Raw genomic sequence first — 21,506 nt, 5'->3', positions numbered from 1 at the left:
TGTTGATATTCTGTTTTCCATTTCATTCATTCTAGTGGTGAGGCTTTCCCCGTTGTTCCAAGTTGGCTTATTGAGTTTTGTACTTCCTTCTTCATTTCTGCCTGAGTTTTCTTCAATGTTTCTATCTCTTTTGTGAATTCATTCAGAAGTTTACCCCTATCTTCTTTTAGTTCTTTGATTTGTTTGTTCATGTGTTCTTTAAATTTGTTGAATTCCTTGATCATGTTTATGATTGTTCTTTTAAATTCAGTGTCCTGGTTTATCTCTGGGGGGTTCTCCTTGTAGAACTCTTCTATAGCATTGGTGGAGTTTGGTGGAGACATAATGTTTTGATTTTCCATTTTATGATACTTTCATTGTGATTTTGGCTCATGGATTTCTTTTGTTGTTTATGATTCTGATATGAGAATTAAGTTGAAGTATGCTTCTGTTTGTATTATCAGGGTGCCTAGTTCCTTTCTTTATTGGTTATGTAAAGCTGGTTGGTGCAGGGTTCAGGTTCTCTCAGGTTTAATTTGGAGGGAACCAATGGCTTCAGATCAGCTATTCAGGGGTACCCACAGAAGCCCAATTCAGGTTCCTATCAGGTATACTCAGGCTTCCTTCATCACGGGGAGGCAGGATCTGGGTGCTCTCAGGCAGTCCCCTGTGTTCTCAGGCCCTGTTCTGGCCAGAGGGAGGCCAGAACTTGGCACTCTCTGGCAGTCTGCTGAGATCAGAGCTGCTACACCAATGGAGGTTCAAATCCACCTTCTCAGGCTGTCTGCTAGGATCTCAGCCTTAGTCTGCCAAAGCCAGATCTGCCCTGGGGCCTTGAGAAAGGCCTCAGGAAATCCCAGGTAGGGAGATGGGTATGGCCCAATTAGGGGAAGCTCACCATTTCATGGAGGCAGGATCCAGGGGCTCTCAGGCAGTCCGCTGTGTTCTGAGGCCCTCTGCCAGAGGGAGGCCAGAGGGAGGCCAGAACTCAGCACTGTCTGGCGGTCTGCTGAGATCAGAGTCGCTACACTGATGGAGGTCAGAACCCACCGTCCAGAGCAGTGAATATTCTTAATTACTGAGCCATCTTTCCAGTCCCTCCTAGAAGTTTCTTACTGGTGTTACTGAATGTTTTCAACAATTCCTGGGATGTAGAAAGCAGCCTACTTATGTTATGGACAAGAAAACTTAGAGAGCTTGTCTAATACCCAAAATCATACAGTTAGAATGTAAGGGCCATCGAATGTCAACTCAGACTTTTCTAATTTCTAAGAGATGGTACAAAGAAAAGAGCCAGCAGCCCAGGATCAATCCCCTGGAAGGATGGGTTTAGGGCACATGCACTTGGAACATGGTATCCTGACCAACTTGATTGGGCAAGTTGTTTTTCAGAGGTGCATGCAGGACATAGGCTGCAGGAGTGAGGCTTCCTTCTGGAGTATGACCTAGCCTATGTAAGGGAAATCTGCAGGTAGGAAGAGATAATGGTTTAGGTGACAGGAGCTGGCTGGACTCTGCAGGCATCTCAGCAGTTTTCACAGATACTTCTGTTAAAGGCAGTTATTTCCTTTTCATTTTGGACATTTTTGCCTTTGTCTCAGATCATTTAATCTAGAATGGTTCAGTGTGTTGCCATGTGACCAAGGAGAGGAAAAAAATCCACCAAGCTGTGAGTCCAGAGTCTAGAGGTCCAGATTCTACCCTTGGTTTGGCCACTATAAGATCTTGGGTAAAGCATTTAAACATTATTTATTTTTATTTTATGTTCATGAGTGTTTTGCCTGTATGTATATAAGTGTAATGCTTGCAGATGCCAGAAGAGGGCATCAGATCCCCTGGAACTGGAGTTAAGGGAGGTTGTTAGCTGCCATGTGGGTGCTGGGAATCAAACCCAGGTGCTTTGCAAGAGCAGCCAGTGTTCTTATCTTCTCAGCCATCTCTCCAGCCCTGGTAAGTAAATTTTTTTTTCTTCCCAAGTACCACAAATTCCTTCATTCATGAGAGAAAGGGTGTGGGTCTCATCCAGAGAGGGTGAAGTGGATGCACTAGGGATGGCTTAAAATTAGGACCTCAATTCCCACATGCATGAGTAAAGTGAACACCTCTTTGGGTATGTGGTTCCCATGGAGGGCCCCAAATATTTCCCTATCCCACTGGCCAGGAAGCATCAATCATTCTAACATTCTTTTTGTTCATTTTGTTTTCTGTAACAGGGTCTTGCTATGTAGCTAGGGTGGCCTTGAATTCAAGATCTTGTTTCTGCCTCTTAAGTGTTGGGATTATGGGACTATAGGTATGCACCACTGTGCCCAGTTTTTTTTTTTGGACAGGGTCCCAGCTGGTCTGGAACTGGCTATGCAGATCAGACAGGCCTCAATCTCACAGAGATCTTTCTGCCTCTGTGTCCTGAGCGCTGGGATTAAAGACAGGTACTGCCATGCTCGGCACCATGCATGCTTTTTATGGTTAAAACCTGATTGTTTTCCTCCTGTCACCCACATCCTGTTAGATACCAGACACAAGTACATTTATTCATCATTCCAAGGCCATAATGATTTGGTGCCTAATCTGAGATCCTATGAAATTTCACCTGATTTAAGTTTGCTGGCCAGCCTCGATGGAAATTCCCCTTCAGATGGACAGTTGACAGGGCCCAGGCTTCAGAAGAATCACACAGGGAAAAAGTACTTGTTCTAAAAAATCTTCCTATTCAGAAAGGACTTTTTTCCCTACTAGGAAAGTTGGGAACAGATTCCAGAGCTTCATCTCAGTTCATGGGCTAAAAAGGCAGTCGTAGAAGGAGGCTTCAAGAGGGGTGTTGCAGGAGACCCATTGTGTATTAATTTTCTCCTGGGAGGATGAATATCAACAAAAATAGCCTTTTCCTAATAACTCTTGGTAATGAGAATATCACCCCAGTGCTCAAAATGGAACAGTCTCTGAAGGAAATGGAATCTAGAAAGAACACCAACGACTCAGAATCCCACAAGTAACTTCCTGGATCCCACAGTGACTCCTCTAATAAAAGGCAACCTGCCCAGTGATTTCTTTCCCGTCTACTCAAGGGACTTCGCCCATAGCAAACTTATTCATTACTTCTACTAAATATCTTAAACCTCTGATGTTGGCTACATCCTACGATCATCTTTAACCAGTGTGATGTCAGTGGGCAGGGAACCACTGCTCTCTTATTCTCCAAGTGAAGCTCTAATGAGCCCGCAGTCAAGTGGCCAGAATGTAGGGAGGAAGAGACAAGAGCCAACCATAAATATTTGACCTGCCAGAAAAACTGACCCTAAGGAGTGAAGGACTCAAATTCTACTCTGAGCAACTCCTTGTGAAGAGAGAACAGTTCTGACACCCATCTCTGGACTGAGTGTGGGATGGCTGGCCCCTCGCCAGCCCTGATCTTTTCAGACATCCTAGATGGGCTAAAGTTCTCATCACTTGGTCACTGAAAATAGGAGTAGGGTTGAGAGTTCGTTGAAATTCCCAAGGACTTATGCCAGGGATTAAAACAACGGGCATCTGTCCAATTTACATCCCAACTTTGTGTGTGTGTGTGTGTGTGTGTGTGTGTGTACATGTGTGTACATGCATGTGGAAACCAAAGGTTGATATTGAGTGTCTTTCTCCACCTTGTTTTTTTTTAGACAGGGTCTCTCACTGAACCCAGAGTTTACTGATTTGGCTAGACTAGCTGACTAGCAAGCCCCAGGGATCCTCCTGTCTCCACCTCCCTAGTGCAGGGCTTATAGATATGTGCTGTCACATCTGGCTTTTTACATGGGTGCTGGAGATCCAAACTCAGATTTCTCATACTTGCACAGCAAACACTTTGTTGATTGAAACATTTCCCTAGCCTCTCATATCCCAATATTTTGACATGGTGTGTCTGCATTGTAATTAAAAAATAAATTAACAACCTTTTCCTGTGTAAGTACCTAGTTCTTGAATTCACTTGGTAAGTTTGTCATAGCAACACAGATTCTCCAAGACGGCAAGTATCCCCTGAGAGAAGATAAATTCCATGGGAGGGAATGCTAAAAAGTAGCAGCCTTGCAGGGCTTGTCAGCAAAGCAGTTCACTGGCTGCCTTCTTTGTCTGTTCCCCAGAGACCTGACTGTGGGGGTCAAACAATGGATGGTCCCTCCTATCCCAGGAACAAGAAAAATGACAGAATTCCAAGGCCACACTTTCCCTCCAGCTTTCCCTCACCCCACAGCTAAGCTACAAGGTTCACTGCTTCTCATGGTTTGCCTGACAACTCTACTTTATGGAGGGCATAAAGTAGACTGGGAGACAGTAAAAGAGAAGGTTCTAGGTCTTGGCAATTTGGATATAACCTCTTCAAGACATAAGACTCCCAGTGCTTATCTATGGATGGATTTGGTTGGGAAGAAAGAGATTTTAGGGAAGGGCCTAAGAAAGTTCAAAATAGTCCTGGCTTCAGAGAGAAAATCTAAACCCATTTGAGGGTACTTCTAGACAGTTTTTCCTTTGGCCAATCACAGCAGGAAACTTTCACATACCAATGGCTTCCTAAGAACAATGTTTGCACAACAAACAAATCCATGAAGCTATCCAGGGGGCCTGGAAGCCAAGGCAGGCATGGCCCTGGGCCTACCACAAACCCTTCATCTTGGCTCAGAGACTTTCTTTCTCCTCAAATTCCAGCCTCAAGTCCCCAGTCCCATGAGGAGGGCTGTCAGGGGGCAGCAAACTCACCAGCATCTGTTCTGGGTTCCCATTAGCTATCTCCACCACCTTCAGGGCAGGGTCCACTTTCACCTTGGCTCGAGCCATGAACTGGATGACAGAGGAACTGTCCTGTGGAAGAAGCACAGCTCACCGTGAGATCGTTTTCAAATGATATTGACAATGATATTTCCTTGAAAGGGACTCTGCAGAACTCCCAAGATTTCATGAAGACCGTATACATATTTTATCACCGAACTAGAAATTTTCACATCGCAGGTACCCACATAGATATACGCTTCCAGCTTCTCCTGAGAATTCCTTCAGGTGGTGAGGGCGCAGAACCACCATTGCATTTGCCAGTCAGTAATCAACACATGCAAGCCTGTGTGCTGTGGTTTCTGAGGAGTGAGGGCCAGACAGCTGAACATTGATACTGACATATTCACAAAGAGAAGAGGATAAAAAAAGCTGTTTAATTGTGTGCAACAAATCCCAGCCTGGCATTCCCCAGAAGGCATCTGATTCTCATTTTCTAGGCATTTTCTTGCCCTGACCACAGCCCTCAAGCCCATGAGGGCTTATACAAGTTATTCTTAACTCTTTATTTGCTGTCAAATGAAGCTGTTTGGGGGTGAAAGTCACTGAACGTTCAAAGAGAGCACCTGATGAAGAGATGATGGTGTGGAGGGTGTGGAGGGGTAGAGACCTTGGAGACTCAGGAATTGCCTGTTGGCAAAGCAGTTGGAAGATTTGCTGTTGGCTCAGGTTCAAAGCCATGATCCAGATAAGAACATGGCTCCAAAGCAGGGATGGAGATGGAATTTGGAAAAAGATGTGGATTGGCAAAGTCAAGGCCTTGGGAAAGGCTAGCATCCCGGGCCAGATGGGACTGCATTGACTGTGGAGAAGTATCAGGCTTCCACTGTACAAACAACCATTTACCACTCTCCTGTGGCATGGGTGGGCTCTGCCAGTGAGGTGTTTTTAATATAGCCACCTGCACTGACTCAGGTCCTCTGTCACTTGAGGAAGTTCTGTGGTTTGGGCATGTCCCTCAGAATTCAAGTATTGGAAATTTAATCCCCAAAGTCATATGTGAGTGGTATTTGCCTTAAGCTTTTGGGAGGTAATTAGATTATGTGAGGTCAGGAGGGTGGCATGTTCTGATGTTGTATAGAAGTTTCCTCTGAATTGAAACATTCCCTTAGGGAGGGAGGGGGAAACTCATGAGACTCAGGGGGTAAACAAAAATCACATGTCTGGGAAAGTGGAAACTTGGAAGATTCTTGAAGGCCCTCCTCCAGCTTTATAAAAGAAGCAAACAACTTCTGGGGGGAGGAGACTGAGACCAGCCAAACTACAGAGAGATTTCTCAGACCTATAGAGCTGCCTGCAAGTTACGCAGAGAGCTCTGGGCTTGCAGCTTCCGTAAGTGGTCACTGTGTTGGGTGCATTCTCAGTGACGCAGCTGCTTCTGAGTGGTCCCTGTTCCTGTAAGTAACCCCTCACCCATGCTCTTGCTCCTGTTGGTAACCCCCAACGAAACTCATTAGTTTGCTGAGTTGGACTTTAATGCAATTTTTACTTTGGTCTATAGTGAATTCCCTTTTTGGGGTGAATTGTTTGTGTGTGGATGGTGTTGCATCTCCCTGGGAAAGTCTCTTGAATAACATTGTGATGATATTGGTGGATTTCTAAGAAGAGGAAGAGAGACCTGGGCTGTACACTGGTCTTCTTACTGTGGATGCCCTTCCTGCTGTGTCATGATGTAGCAGGGCTGCCCTTGCCAAAGGTCAAGCTGATGTACCATGTCTCAAGCCTTCAGAATGCTTATCCAAACAAACTTCTATTCTTTATTCATTGCTCAGTCCCATGTACTTTCAGTAGTAGCCAAAAATGGACTCAGTCAGAGGTTCACATTCAGATGCCAGGTTCGACCTAGACTAGCTAAATGTACAAAGAAACAGGAAAGTCACTAGCATTTCCAAGAAAGTCCTTCATTCATCACCCCCCCAAAAATCCCACAAAGACTTCTGTAATGGCACATGGAGGTCTTTGACTATATACTTTAGTTGGGATATCTACTATGTACAAATTATTGTTCTTTTTTAAAAAACAATTTTAAATCATAGCTTAAGATTTTAAGAAACTATTTATTTTTATTTTATGTGTATGAGTGTTTTGCCTACATGTATGTAAGTGCACTCCTATGTACAATGCCTGCAGAGGCCAGAAAAGGGCATCAAATCCCCTGGAATTAAAGTTACAGATGGTTGTTACTTGCCATCTAGGTGCTGGAAACTGAACACAGGTCCTCTGCAAGAGCAGTCAATGCATTTTACTGCCGAGCTATCTCTCCAGCCCCACAGCTTAAGATTTTTATAAACACGTATTAATTGTCCATATTAATGAGGACTAGTGTGGTATTTCCATACATGTGCAGGAGCCTTGGGTTCCAGTGTGTGAGCCTTACTTCAGGGCTATGCATGCACTGGCGAAATCCTATTTCCTTTTTTATACTTTCCTCCTTTTAAGTGCTTAAAGTGCCATATATACACATCTTTTAAGTGCTTCTGGGAAGATTGCCATTCGAAAGAATTTCTTTTTTTTTTTTTATAAAATCTTTCAGCAATTTTGTAAATTTGTGATTTTGTATATCTTCTGATTCTGTATTTTTAAACATTTATTTATTTATTTTATGGGGGGGGACTTGCTCATACACCATAGTGCATGAGGTCAGAGGAAAACTTGTGGGAGTCTGCTCTCTTTCCGTTATGTGAGTTGTGGGGATTGAACTCCGTTTATCATGGTTGTCAGCAAGTGCCTTTACCTGCTGAGCCATCTCAGCTATCCTGTGATGCTATATTTTCAATCATGAATCATTGTTGGAGATTAATAGTGATGATAATAATGATAATTGCCATATTAAGGGCTAATCAGATGAGGAGCCTGGCATGGAACAGGCCCCTGGTGGCTACGAAGAAAACCTTTTGAATGCTTCCCAAGAAATCTGAATCCTCTGATGATTTAAAAAATCAGATCCTACATTTCACATGAAAAGTTGTTGAGGTCAAAACAATCAAACCTCAGATTCTCTCTTCTGGGGCCAGACCTTGAGGTCAAAAGGAAAATAAACACAACTGTAGGCCCAGGCCAGTCACAAGGCCAGTGCTGTATTACGTCCTTGGGGAAGCCGAATGGCCCCGGAGACATCTGGTCAATTCTCCAAAGGCGGCTGTACTAGTGTCTATATTTCATGACTCTAGAGGCAGCTGGGTCTTATGTGCCTTCCTTGTTGAAGCCTCTGTACCCAAGTTTCTCCAAGGCTCCGTGTGACACCCCAGAGCTGCCAGCTCTCTCACAGGGGGCTCCACTGTCTTGACTGACTCATGGGGACAATGGTTAATGGGATGTGGTCCTTGGTAAAGGGTGACCGCTGGTCACTGGCATAGAGAAGAACCAGGCTGCAGAGCTTCCCACAGGCAAACTAAGCCATGTGACAGAAGGGCAAACAGCAGTCATATGATGGAGGAGACGTGAGTGGCTTTTGCTATCAGTGCCATCACTCTGTGGAGAGTGGGAAGTATGTGGCATGGGAAATAAACTGTCAGCAACAACACTGGTTAAGACAGACAGGCAGGCAAGAATATAAACTCTCAGGCTCTCTGACCTGCTGGGGGCCTGTGCAAGGGAGAGATTCCCTGAGACTTCCTTCTGGAAGCAGAGGAAGACAATAAAGTTTCAGTTCGCACCTGGCCTTCCTCTAACATTGTCTTACATAAAGTGTAGACACCAGGGAAGCCCCAAGTTTGAGCCCAACAACCCAAACCAGTTTCCTTCCAGAGCAAATGAGAGACCCCAGACCATGCCCAGCTCTCCATGGGTATGTGGGGATAGTAAAAGCTACAAAGAGAATGAGAAAAAATAAAACCAAGCAAAACACCATCCCTTACTGCCTGTGTGTCACCGCTGTATCTAATTTAAAAATAACCATGTGATGACTCTGACAATATTCACTTACTCTGGGATGGCTGGCTCTCCACACATCACACACACATTTCATCTTCCCAAGGGAAAATAAATAGAAACTCTGGGCTAATGTGCATATTTTATTTTACCTTCACTTCTAATTATTTTTATAGCATCCTGTGGGATGAAGCCTCTCACATTCAGCAAGCTCTCATTTAAAATAAATCATAGTAAACCTACATGATTCTTTAAAGGCCACCAATTTGCTGGCTGAATAATTTGGGACCACTTTTGAACTCATAGTAACAAAGTAACCTGAGGTCCAAAAGCCGGGCTTTTTTGAGATAAGAAATCATCTGAACAAGGCAAACTAGGACTTATGGGTCAAATATAGCTTTCTGGCTGTTTTTATAAATAAAGTTGTATTAGAACACAGCTATGTCCTTCATATGAATATCATCTATGGTTGCTTCCACAATATACTAGCAAGATTGAGTAGTTGCAAAGGACTTAAATTGTGATATCCAACCTGTGCCACACAGGCTGCATGTGTCCTAGGATGGCAATGAATACAGCCCAACACAAAATTGTAAACTTATTTAAAACACTATGAGGTGTGTGTGTGTGTGTGTGTGTGTGTGTGTGTGTGTGTGTGTGTGTATGTGTGTGTGTTTGGAAGGTCAGTTGGTATGTCTTAAGCCTGAATTCTGTATAGGACCATTTTGTGACCCAATGGCAAAAGGCTGGACAAGCCTGATTCTGACCTGTAAAGCCTAAAATAGTTTCTCAGAGTTGTCAGAACTAGCAAGCTATTCAGAACTGTATCACCTCAGATCCTATTCTCCAAGGAATTTGAGGGTTTGTAAGGTCCTCAAGGGAGTCTGAGGCAAACTCTGGGATGACAAACTAGACGGGCAGGTAAGACATCTGAGAAGCTAGTTAAGATGTTGTTTGGATAAGTCTGGAGTAGAGGGGGAGGGAGACCCAGCGTTCTCTATTTCATCCCAGGTGATGCTGTTGGTCTTTGGACCAGTCTTTGAATGGCAAGTATATGATACTGTCCCCTGGTAACATCTGGTGGCAGAATTACCAATGGCTAATTCTGGGAAAGTTTCATAAAAGCTACATGAGCGTCACGGGGAACTGATTCCAGAGTTTTCAGTGCTGTCTGGGAGCGCAGGCGTGAGCGGCTTACCTTCTTCAGTATCTCTGTGTTCAGCAGCATGTAAATGTCGATGGCACGGCTTTCTTCTTTAGGAAGAGCGCTAAGGTTACAGTGCATGGTTAGGCAGGGACTTCCTGGTTTTTCACAGTCCTGAGGAGAAAATGTCCAGATGGAATTAAAAGACAGAGACAAGTCATAGCCAGAAACTTGTAAAGTTTCTGTTCTGGTGACTCAGGTGACTCCAGGTGGAGGAAGTTAATAGAGATGCAGGGCTGGGCAGCAGCTCAAAGATGGAGGCCCTGCCTAGCTTGCCCAGGGCTCTGGGTCCCAGCCCCAGCAGCAAAACCCGAAGTTCAATAGGAATTAGACATGACTAGTCACTGAATATGTCTGTGGCATTGATCCATTTAGAAAAAGTGATTTAAGTGGATGAACTCACACCAAGGGACATGTGGGTACACAAACTTGACTAGATGGGCCTTAACGTATAGGACAAAGTACATGAAGTCCTGTGGGCAGGCAACGGGGGGGGGTGCAGATAGGGAAGTGGGGGCTAAATATGATTAAGATGTATTATATGAAATCCACAAAAATTAAATAGAGAATATATTTTAAAAAGTGATTTAAAAAATGTTCTGCAGGGCAGGGTTTTATAAGCTGAAAATTTTCCCTTCTTATTCTATTTAAAAACTATATAAAATTGTTCTATTGTAGTGTTATTTAATATTTAAATTGTTTTGCTAGACATAAAATAAAGTATGGTTTAAAAATTTTTTTTCGATGACAACAAAAAACTCAACATAACCCTGCCCCCACACTAAAGAAGTTGTAGTTATCTGTTGTCACCACCAGAGGGCATCAGAAGGATTTCCGGCCTGCAGGCTCCATCCAGGACTCTGGTGTACAATCTATTTGGAAGAGAGCAGCTCCGTGATGAATCTTACCAAAAATTTGTATTTCACGAGGACAACCATATTTCTTTTTTAAAAAAAGAAACATCTACATATGCTAACAGCACTCTTATGAGTTCTGAACATGAATTTTTCCTACCACTGTCATTTCTGCTGTGCAGTGGCACGTAGACTTTCGTGCTCCTGTTTTTTGATGGGGTATGTTAAAGGATGAAAAAGTCACATGACTCCTGCTCAAGGAGACACATAAGAAAGTTACCAAAAGAATGACCAAAGATGAAATTTCCTCTTGTGGTATGAGGTCTAATGTGTATCTGTATACCTGTGTGAGGCTTTGTTTGCAGGAGGAATTTTTAAGCCTAGCCTGGAGTTGTGTGTAGGGAACAGCTGGACATTGCTACATCTAACTGTCCCTAGGGTCTTTAAAAAGATGGACTGCCAGGCGTGGTGGCGCACACCTTTAATTCCAGCACTCAGGAGGCAGAGGCAGGTGGATCTCTGTGAGTTCAAGGCCAGCCTGGTCTACATAGTGAGTTCCAGGACAGCTGGGGCTACAGGGAGACCCTGTCTCAAAAAGACCAAAAAAAAAAAAAAAAAAAAAAGATGGACCATCCTCACTGGTCCTCACTGGGTGTAATAGTTAGCATTAAATATCAACTTGACTAATCTAGAATCACCTGGGCAGAGCATTTCAGTGAGGAACTACCTAGATCAGGTTAGCCCCGGGGTCTGTCTAGTGGGGGATTATTTTGATTACCTTAATTATATGAAAAGACCTGCCCACTGTGGGTGGCCCCATTCCCTAGGCTCCTGAACTGTATAAGGGTGGAGAAGGTGAGCTGAGAACAAACATGCACGACTTGTTCTTCACTGCTCCTTGACTATGGACACATAGGAGCTACCTTGAGCTCCTATGACTGTGCTGTTTCAGTGATGGACTATAGCCTGGAACTGGGAGCTAAAATAAACCCTTTCTCCATAAAGTTGCTTTGTCAGGGTATTTTATCACAGTAACAGGAAATAAAACTGAGATATCATGCAAGTGAAAAAAAAAGAAAACTCAAACTTTTCAAGTGGCAAAGAGTTATGGTTTCTCTACTAGAGAGGAGAGTGTGGGGAGGGGTACAATAGAGGTGAGATGTGCTTAGGTTGAAGAGAGGGGCTGAAGAAACAGCCAGGTTACAGGGAAGGGAAACTTTGGAAAACTACTGATTCCTTTGTTGATATCTTAGCTTAAAAATGAGGAATAGCACATAGCCAATAAAACAAAGCACGTGTGTACATCTTGATAACTTTTTACATGTCTTTACCTGGAGAACCACCACCCTGATCATGGTGTAGAATGTTTCCATCATGGGTATAGGAACCCTCATCCCAACCTTGCTGCTGTTCTCTCAGAAATGATCATTATCCTGACATCCATGGCCACTGAGTAGCCTTTACTATTTCTGAAATTCTTATACATAATATATTCCAATGTATTTTCCTTATGCAATTTGGGAGTCTTTTAGATAGACCCACTGAAGGGGTACTCCAGCTGCCTCACCCTGCGTCCCTGTTCAGCATGGAAGAAACCAGAGCGGTCTGCATCCCAGTTCCCTATTGTTTTTAGCTTCTTTTAATATCATTTCTTTGAGACTTGTTTATATTGTTATATGTAGCACTAGTAGTTATATTTCAGTTTTTGTTCTTTTTAAAAACTATTTTAATTGATTTTTTGTGAATTTCATACAACGTATTTGATCATATTCAGATTTTCTCTCCTATCTCCACCCCCATTTTGTTGTTTCATTGTTGTATAATAGTCCAGAGTGTGGATATACCACAACTTTTCACTCATTATACTGTTGATAGAATTATTCCCAGATTTTGGCTAGTATAAAATTGCTCCCAACATGTTTGTTTGTGTCTTTCAATAGACACATATATTCATCTCTCGGGGACCCAGACATGGTCCCTTTTACTGGGTTGTAGTATATATTCATAGTGTTAGTAGAAATTGCTAGGGAGCTTCCTAAAAGTGTTGTACAAGAACTGTAACTTAGATTTGTTACTAGTTGGAGACAGAGCTTACTCTGTGCTCGGCAGGTTGCAGAGATTTTCTGTTTGTCAGGCAGTGGAATTTGGAATACAAGTTTAACATTTTGATTGAAACCCCAGGATGAAAAAATAGAAGTTGACCACAGTTCTTGAGTCTTTTTGAGTCAATTGATGAAAAACAGATTTGGGAAATAACAAATACCAAGAAGAAGACAGGCTGCTAGTCTCTGACTTGCCTTCCGCATGAGAGCTACCCATTTTACCCCAGTCACTAAGCAATTCCTTACCAATACTTTTCTTCCCGACTTTGTAAAAAAAGCAAATATTGTGTGGAAGATATTTTCTTGTTCCTGAGGGATGATGCAGGGGGTTGGGTTTCTCTGGAAAGAGCAGTTTCCTTTCTCTTGGTTCACCTGAAAGAATGAAGAGAAACCCGTCAGAGAGGGCAGGAATGGATCACAAATCTTCTGACACAGCAGAGCCAAAATTCTCCCCCTTCATTCAGTCTTCAGTAGATAAGAATGGTTGAAAAGAGTTTTGTTTTGTGAGTCAGGATCTTGCTATGCCTCCCGGTCTAGCCTGGAACTCCTGGGCTCAACCTATGCTCCTGCCTCAGCCTCCTGAGTAGCTAGAACTACAGGTGAGCACCACAGCTCTGGCCTAAAAGCTTTTGAGGAAGAAGTTGTAACAGAAGATACGGATATTAAGACCTTAAATAACTGAGCTGAAACGTACACACTATGCAAATGAGATGCGACCAGGGAAAGAAGATGCAAGAACAGCACTAACCCTCCACTTCCTCAGTTCCAGGCTTATTTACATAACTCCACATACCAAGTCTTTCAGACAGGCACTGATGAAGAAAAAGATACCCAAGTCACTTGGGAACAGAGTCAAAAGCCTAGGTCTGGAGTTCAAGTCTTCTGAGACCTAAGGTCCAACAGAGGATAAGTGGACCTCATGCATGGTCTACTGCTAGAAGTTTCCAGAATGTTCCATGGGGCCACTGGGGTGCTGTGAAACCCCTTATGATACATTCCTGAGGGAAGAAAGGGCATCAAGGATTTCTTTGGGTCCTCATCTCTGCTGCAGCTGGAGGATCAGCCACACATGATACCATTAGAAAGTAGGGTTTCCCTACCAATAAAAAAGCATTGAGTAAAGAAGCCAGCCGGCCTGAACATCAGGGAGTTGTCTGATTCGGTAACGGTGCTGTTGCTGTGGAAGGGTCACGCGAAAAACCAGACAATGGCATGTGCCCATACCTGTATTTTTCTGTTTAAGAACCCATGTGTGATGTTAATATACTTGTAACCTGAGAACTTAGCAGGCTGAGGCAGGAGGATCACTGTAAGTGGGAGGCCAGCCTGGATGACACAGCAAGACGCTTTCCCAAACACCACATGTACACATAAACCCCCAAACAAACAAAAACATAACAAAAACCCCAACAAAACTCCCAAACCAAAGAGACAAGAAACAAAACAAAATAGAAAGACCCCAGAGTCTCTAACAAAAACCTTCACTCTCTTTGATGTCGGCATCAAGGAATTGTTAAAAACCACATCTTCTTTATCATATTACATGGACTGAAGCTTAACACAGGTGGGATTAAGATCAGCCCAGAACATTAATAATTAGTAACTCATGCCTCAGGACTGTAGAGTCCCACTGTCAACCAGAATTGTCTGTTAAATAAGTTCCTTTCTCTAATGACCTTGAGTAAATGATAGTGTCTAAGCCGATTCAAGAATATTTAGACTTCTCTTATTTGTGGTAGAAAGCAAGGTTTAAAGGTTTTACTTTATGTCATAAAACATGTAACAACATAAGCTTGTTCATCCTTTATTATTTATTTATTTGTGTGTGTGTGTGTGTCTGTGTGTGTGTCTGTGTGTCTGTGTGTGTCTGTGTGTCTGTGTGTGTCTGTGTGTCTGTGTGTGTCTGTGTGTCTGTGTGTGTCTGTGTGTCTGTGTGTGTCTGTGTGTCTGTGTGTGTCTGTGTGTCTGTGTGTGTCTGTGTGTCTGTGTGTGTGTCTGTGTGTGTGTCTGTGTGTCTGTGTGTGTCTGTTTGTGTTCACCTGTATGGACACACGTGGAGGCCAAAGGTCGATATGGAATGTCTACCTCAAATGTTCTCTACTGTATTTATTGAGATGGGGGTTCTCACCGAAGATAAAGCTCATAGATTCAGCTAGACTGTGTAGCCTGCAAGCCTGCCCCCAGGATCCTCCTGTTCCCACCTCCCCAGCACTACTAGAGTTATAGAAGTGCATTGCCACACCCAACTTATACACAGGTGCTGGGGATCTGAACTTAGGTCCTCATGCTTGTGCAGCAAGCTCTTTACCCACTGAGTCATCTCTCTAGCCCAAGATGGCCAATCTTTTAAAAATGAATTATAAAACAAGACTGATGAAGTTTGCTAAATTATTCTCGATTTCATCTTTGATCTGAACACACTGCAGGATTTGCTTGATATTTGTGGAAATGAGAAGTGAAAGTTTACTTCTTCAAATTCACTACTAAAAAAGACAATGTAGCTTTTGAGAGCCTCTCGGAGTTCAAGACTGAAAAGAAAAAAGAAAATGAAAAAAAAGACAAAAATAACAAAAAAGTTCTTAAACTTTGGGACTCTCTTGATGACTTTGTTTGAATTGCAAAATTTGGGAAAGACCCACCAGCCAGAAATGGTCTCAATGAACATTATTTGGGGATGACTTCAGAGGTTCCTGGAGAGACTAACAGAAAGGAGGCACTGACATTAAATACACATTTAGTGATTTTTTTTTTCTTGTATCTAATTGTTAAAAAGCTGTAAGTCTCTTAATGAGTATTTACATAAAGCAGTGCCTATGTTGTTTATGTGGTCAGGATCCAAAATACCCACTCATAAGACAATGAGAAAAAAGAATTGCTACACTGTTGTACAAATGGTTAGTTGTGTGTTAGAATGAAATTACAGATTCAATAATATAGCAAATTTGATGGTCTTGCATTATAGTTCATCATTAAAAGATTAACATTCTTTCTTTTAAAGATGTCTTTTTATTTATGTGTGTGTATGCCTGAGTGAGTTTATGTGCACCACATACGCATAGGAGCCCATGAGGCCACAAGAGAGCATTTGAACTAGAGTTACAGATGGTTGTTAGTTGCCATGTGAGTACTGGGAACAGAACCCAGGTCCTCTGCAAAGCAGCCAGTACTCTTTAACAGCTGAGCCACCTCTCCAGCCCCAAGATTAGCATTCTTATTGGAAACTTCTTTAGGTAAAAACTTTAAACCTTGCTCTTTAACACAATTGAGAAATTGAAGCACTTTGAATCAATTCAGATACAATCCAGGGCACTAAAGTTAGAAAAGTTTAAACAGATGATCTGGGATTTAAAACGTTCTGTATTTCTCATAAATGGGACAAAATAAAGATGGTATGTTCTGGAAAACTGTTTACTGAAAAGTGACTTAGTGATGCTATGCACTGATCTCAGAAGATTTGCATTTGAATAAAGTGATTTATGAAGCATGGGAAGAGATTTGCAAATGCATTATTTGTAAATGATTTTAAGTAGGTGTCTACATAAGTAGCTAAGTAAGTTAAGTAGACAATTCATTATTTCATCCATTTTCCTAAACTTTTTTTCTTTTTGTATGTATATGGCTGGTGGTGTATGTGTCCATGGGTTCACATGTGTTTAGGCACATGTGGGTAGGTGGGTGCATGTTTGTATGAGTGCGTGTGTGTGGAGGTCCAAAGTTGACATAAATTCCTTCCTCAATTATTCTCTACTTTATTTTTTTGTATTTTATTTATTATTTTTATTTTACATGTATGAGTGTTTTGCCTGCATGTGTAGGCCAGAAGAGGGTGTCGGATCTCCTGGAACTGGAGTAGTAAACAGCTGCTAGCCACCATGTGGGTGCTGGGAATCAAACTCAGATCCTCTGGAAGAACACTGAGTGTTCTTAACTGCTGAGCCATCTCTCCAGACCCCTCTACTTTATTTATTGAGGTAGGTCTCTTAATTGAACCCAGAACTCACCAACTTGCTAGACTAGCTAGCTAGCTTGCCTTGGGGCTGCTCTATCTTTGTTTCCTGAGTGCTGGGATTACAGGAGGCCTCCATGCCTGCCTGACTTTTATGTGGGTGCTGGGGATGTGAACTCAGGTCCTCAGCACAGCGAGAGCTTTACCCACTGAACCATCTCCCCAGACCAGTTTTTCCTAACATTTTAAACTGGAAACATTCCCTACAATGCACAGGTCTTGAGCCAGGCCATAGTGGCACATGCCTCTAATCTCAGCACTTGGGAAGTGGAGGGAGGAAGATCAGGAGTTCAAGGCCATTGTCAACTACACAGAGAGTTTGAGGTCAATCTAGGCTTCATGAAATTCTTTCTCAAAAATACAGAAAATTCAACCCTCCTGCCCCAAACCAAAACCAACATGTTGATGTTGAGGATGTTGAGAGTACAGTTTGATGTTTAGTCAACTCAAATCTCCCATAGCCATCACCCTAATGAAAGAACAGAGTATCAGCTCACCTCCATCCTTCCAGAAAGATCCTTAGCCCTGTCCTGGTTTCTTCCTACCAAAAGACAAACCACAGTTCTGATTCCCCTTAAGTTGGCACACACACAGAAAGGTCTTTTTCCTCATCAGGGAAATGGGTGGTGTGTTATTTGGGGGGTGCTGTGCATTTTGGTACACGTGGTGACTGGCAAACAGAAAGCATCTATTTGGTGGGCACTTCAGAGTTCAGAAGTGTGAGCTCATGTTTAGTTCCTGTCACCTTCCATTCTTAAGTGTCTGTGGTTCCCCTCCTTAGTTTGTTCTCTGAGTGGACAGTTGCTGATAGGCCCCTAAAAGATAGTCTTCTGTATAGAAATTCCTATGAAGACCCCTCAGCCTGAACACCCCACACATCAGGCCTGCATCTAGAAGGCTAGAACTTAAGATCCTTGTAGGATGCACCATCCCTCACTGAACTCAGACGTGGGCACAGGGGTCCTCCTTGCTCAGCAAACTTTGGCACTCCAGGAAGAAAAAGGAAGCTGATAGCTAACCCAACCCAGCCAGTTTCACTCCTGGGCTTCCAGTGTGAGAACTGCTGTGACATTCAGTCACAGATGCCAGCAGAGAAGGGCAGGGAGCCGGAGTGGCTGAAAAGGGTGTAAAAAACAGCCAGGTTCAGTGTAGTGGAGAGAGACAGAGTCCCAGCTCAGAACTTGGTTTCCATTTTCCAGGGAATCTCTGGGTGGCATGTGAAGAGGCAAGTGACAATGAGGCATCAGATGCCTTGTGATACTCAGTCTGCCCCCAGTGGAATCTGGAGACAGGAAGTGAAGCCTGAGTCTGTGGTGAATGGAAATCTTGGCCAGTTGTGCTCCTGTGGTTACGCTAGATTATTTTAATCAGGAAAAAAAGCTTTTCTGAGAGGCTCAGGGTGGTCCTGTTTCAAAAGGAGACTGAAGGCTGCTGGGGAATACTTGGATCTAGAGCAGCAAAAATTCAATCAGTTGTTGGCCAGGGTCACTGAAGGGAGGTGACACTTCTCTGTGACAGGACAAATAGGCCGTGGTCCTGGAAATGCCTGACACCAGCACTGAGCATTTTTCATATTTTTTCCATTCACAGCAATCCGGCAGGTGCCATCGCTGGTTCCATTTTACAGATGAAGAGACGGGAAAGTAAGAGGAGGCCATACCAGTAGAGGTGCCCTGGAGAGCAGGTTACACACAATCCAGCCCCAGAGATGGGCTTGTAACCGTAGCCTGCACTGCTTCCTAAGTAGCGGCTGAAGATAGGGTGTGGTGGGAGCCAGGAAGAAGGGAAGAAGGAGGGAAACCATCTTGTCCAGTTCCTACCCAGAGTCCATCTTGCTGACCCATAAAAAACAGCTGACTCCTGGCTAGCCCATGGGAGGTAGAGTGCCTGCAGCTTGGGAGGCTAGTCCACACTGTGCTATCTCTGGGGTTGGAAGGGGAACAGAACACTCTAGAATGTTGTTTTTAGAAGACAGTCTTCAGATCCAGTGGTCCTTGGCTTTGGCTGACAGATAAGGAACGAGAATTTGGTGACTTGTCCAAGGTCATGTGGCTGGCTGTTGGCAGCAGCCTGACCCCAGTAAGGAATTCAGAACACGGACACTCTCCCATGCCCATTACTCTTTCTTATCCCTGTCCATGTCCCCTTCGCCCCCTTCTACACTGCTAGTATCTCCCCTTCTGGTTTCAAGTTTCTTTTCCCCACTAGCTTCCGCATACGAGAAAACACATGATTCTTATCTTTGTGGAACTTGTTTCACTTAATGTGATATCTCCAATTCCATCTCTTTTCCTGCATGTGACACAATTTCATTCTTCTCCAGTGTGTACATATGGCACACCTTTTGTGTCTATTCATCTATTGATGGCCACCTAGGCAGTTTATATAATTTGACTATTGTAAATCAGGTGGCACAGACCCTTTTTAAAATACATGTGCATTTGAATGTGTGTGGGGAGGGATTATGTGTGGAGATCAGAGGACAACCTCAATTGTCATCCTCAAATACTCTCCCTCTCCTTTGAGATGGGGTCTCATTGGCTTGAAACTCACAAATTAGGCTAGACAGGCTGGCCAGCAAGTCCCAAGGATTTTCTTTCCTCTTTCTAGCTCCCTAGTGCTGGGATTACAAGTGTGTGCCCCAACACCTGGCTTTTTCTGTGGGTGCTGAGGATGGAACTCAGGTCCTTATGCTTAGAGCTGGGCAAGCACTATCTCCCTGTCTCTCCCATCAATCTCCTCATGCCCACAGACATTCTTGAACACTCAATGGTACCTGGTTGTAGCCCAGTTCTGCCTCTTCATTGCTATGACAACTTGGGTCTCCTGGATCTTGGTTTCTTCATCTTAATTAGCATAGTGGCCTACATGGTTGTCCTGAGAAACTAATTCCACACCTCAAGGACTCTTCTGTGCATCTTCCTTGGAGCATGAGGTCTCCTAATCTTGTGTTCTGAAGATAAGTAATTGCTGATACCTCAACTCCCACAACTTTGCTTTAACCATCTTCTTTGCTCAAAATCATGGGGCAAATAATGCTTTCTTCATGTGCAATAGACAGTCCAATCATTACTCTGGTAGTGCCCATCAGCTTCATCTTTGGCTAGCTGAGGGCCCCATGGCCTCTGCCCTCTGTCACCTCTGCCCACTCATTTCTCACACTGTCCCTGAATCCAAATGTTTCTCACGACAGGGCTGCTCATCAGCAGGACTCCTGGGAGCTGGGGGAGGTCTGTGGCTATAGGAATTTGCACAAAAGAACTTACTAAGCCCACGAACAGGGACAAGAGGACTCGAGGCACATTGTTGAGGTTGAATTCTGCCAAGGCTCTTATTGAGGGTTTTCTGTTGTCTTCTGTCCTCCCCTGACATCCTGACCCCAAAGAAAACATTGTGTAAGATGAAACCAAAAGATGGTGGTGATGTGAGAGAGTCTCAGGAGCCCAGGCTGTGGGAACCCAAGAGAACATGGGCATCACTTGTTGGTAGAGTCAGGGTTATCCTGGGTCAGTGGCTGAAGCCACCAAAGTGGCAGAGAATGAAGCATCCCATCTACTCTGGATGGTCTTGCAAGACTTCACTTCCTGAAATACTGGGGGTTCAGGTCCCAGGGGCACTGCTGCGGAGGAAAGCTGTCCTTAGTGGAGAAGAGAAGAGTCTCCAGTCTGTAGACAGATAAAGCAGTGGGAGAAAGGCCAAAGAACATGGCCTCTGTTAGGGACCTTTCAAAGCTGTTTGCTGGGGCTGGAGCAATGACTCAGTGGTTAAGAGCACTGGATGCTTTTTTCAGAGGTGCTGGATTAGCTTCCTAGTACTCACATGGTGGCTCAACCATCTGTAACTCCAGTTCCAGGAATCTGATACCCTCTTCTGGCCTTTGTGAGCAATGCACACATGGGCACACTTCTATTCATGCAGGCACAACACTAATACACATAAAAATAAATAAATTAAAAGTTGTTTGCCGGGGCTGGAGGGATGGCTCAGTGGTTAAGAGCACTGGTGTTCTTGCAGAAGACCCAGTTTCAAATCCCAGCACCCACATGGCAGCTATCAACTGTCTGTAACTCCAGTTCCAGGGGATTCGACAGCCTCTTCTGACCTCCGTGGGCATTGCACAACACGGGTGCACTTACCTACATGCAGGCAATACACACATACACATAAAATAAAAATAATAAATAAAATTTTAGAAAAAGTTGTTTGCTGACCTAGAGCACAAAAGTCTCTAACATACATGGCGCCCTTCTCATTCCCCTTCCCCTCTCTCCCTCTCCTACACAGGGTCTCACTGTATAGTCCAGGGTGGCCTGGAACTCACTGTGTAACCCAGACAAACCTTGAACTTGCTGTAACCTTTCTACCTCAGCCTCCAATATTGGGGCTACTGGCATGTATTACCCCATCTGACTTACTTTTCTAAGTTTCATATCTCAAGTGCATCTCCCTGGGAGCAAAGTATAATAGATTGTGAGCCCTCTCTATGCCTAGTTCAGATATGAAAGTGGATACTGGCTCAGATGAGGCACTATTCTAATGGCAGGGACATAGTGGATCCTTGCAACACATGTGCAGAGAGTATCGTCTTCAGTGGAATGACTATATGACTTATTATCTAAATGGGGACTTGAAAAAATGATTTAATTGAAATATAATTACTGTATATATTTGTGAGCACAGTGGGTGTTTTCATT

At 43.6% G+C, this 21,506-nt stretch overlaps 1 protein-coding gene across 2 annotated transcripts in view; it reads right to left on the bottom strand.

Annotated features, from left to right (window-relative positions):
* Itga9 (integrin subunit alpha 9) overlaps window positions 1-21,506 on the bottom strand; it is a 365,552-nt gene that overhangs the window by 36,023 nt on the left and 308,023 nt on the right. For both annotated transcript variants that reach the window (XM_008855995.3, XM_029555637.1), the window contains 3 exons: window positions 13,053-13,178; window positions 9,845-9,964; window positions 4,708-4,809 (listed from right to left, as the gene is read on the bottom strand). In XM_008855995.3, coding sequence (XP_008854217.1) covers window positions 4,708-4,809; window positions 9,845-9,964; window positions 13,053-13,178 — 348 coding nt within the window. The remainder of the gene's footprint in view (window positions 1-4,707; window positions 4,810-9,844; window positions 9,965-13,052; window positions 13,179-21,506) is intronic.

This window comes from Nannospalax galili, unplaced genomic scaffold, assembly GCF_000622305.1.
Source record: "Nannospalax galili isolate Female #2095 unplaced genomic scaffold, S.galili_v1.0 scaffold1210, whole genome shotgun sequence".
Lineage (NCBI taxonomy): Eukaryota > Metazoa > Chordata > Mammalia > Rodentia > Spalacidae > Nannospalax > Nannospalax galili.
Note: the sequence above shows the minus strand (reverse complement) of the source record. Positions and strands in the feature narration are given on the sequence as shown.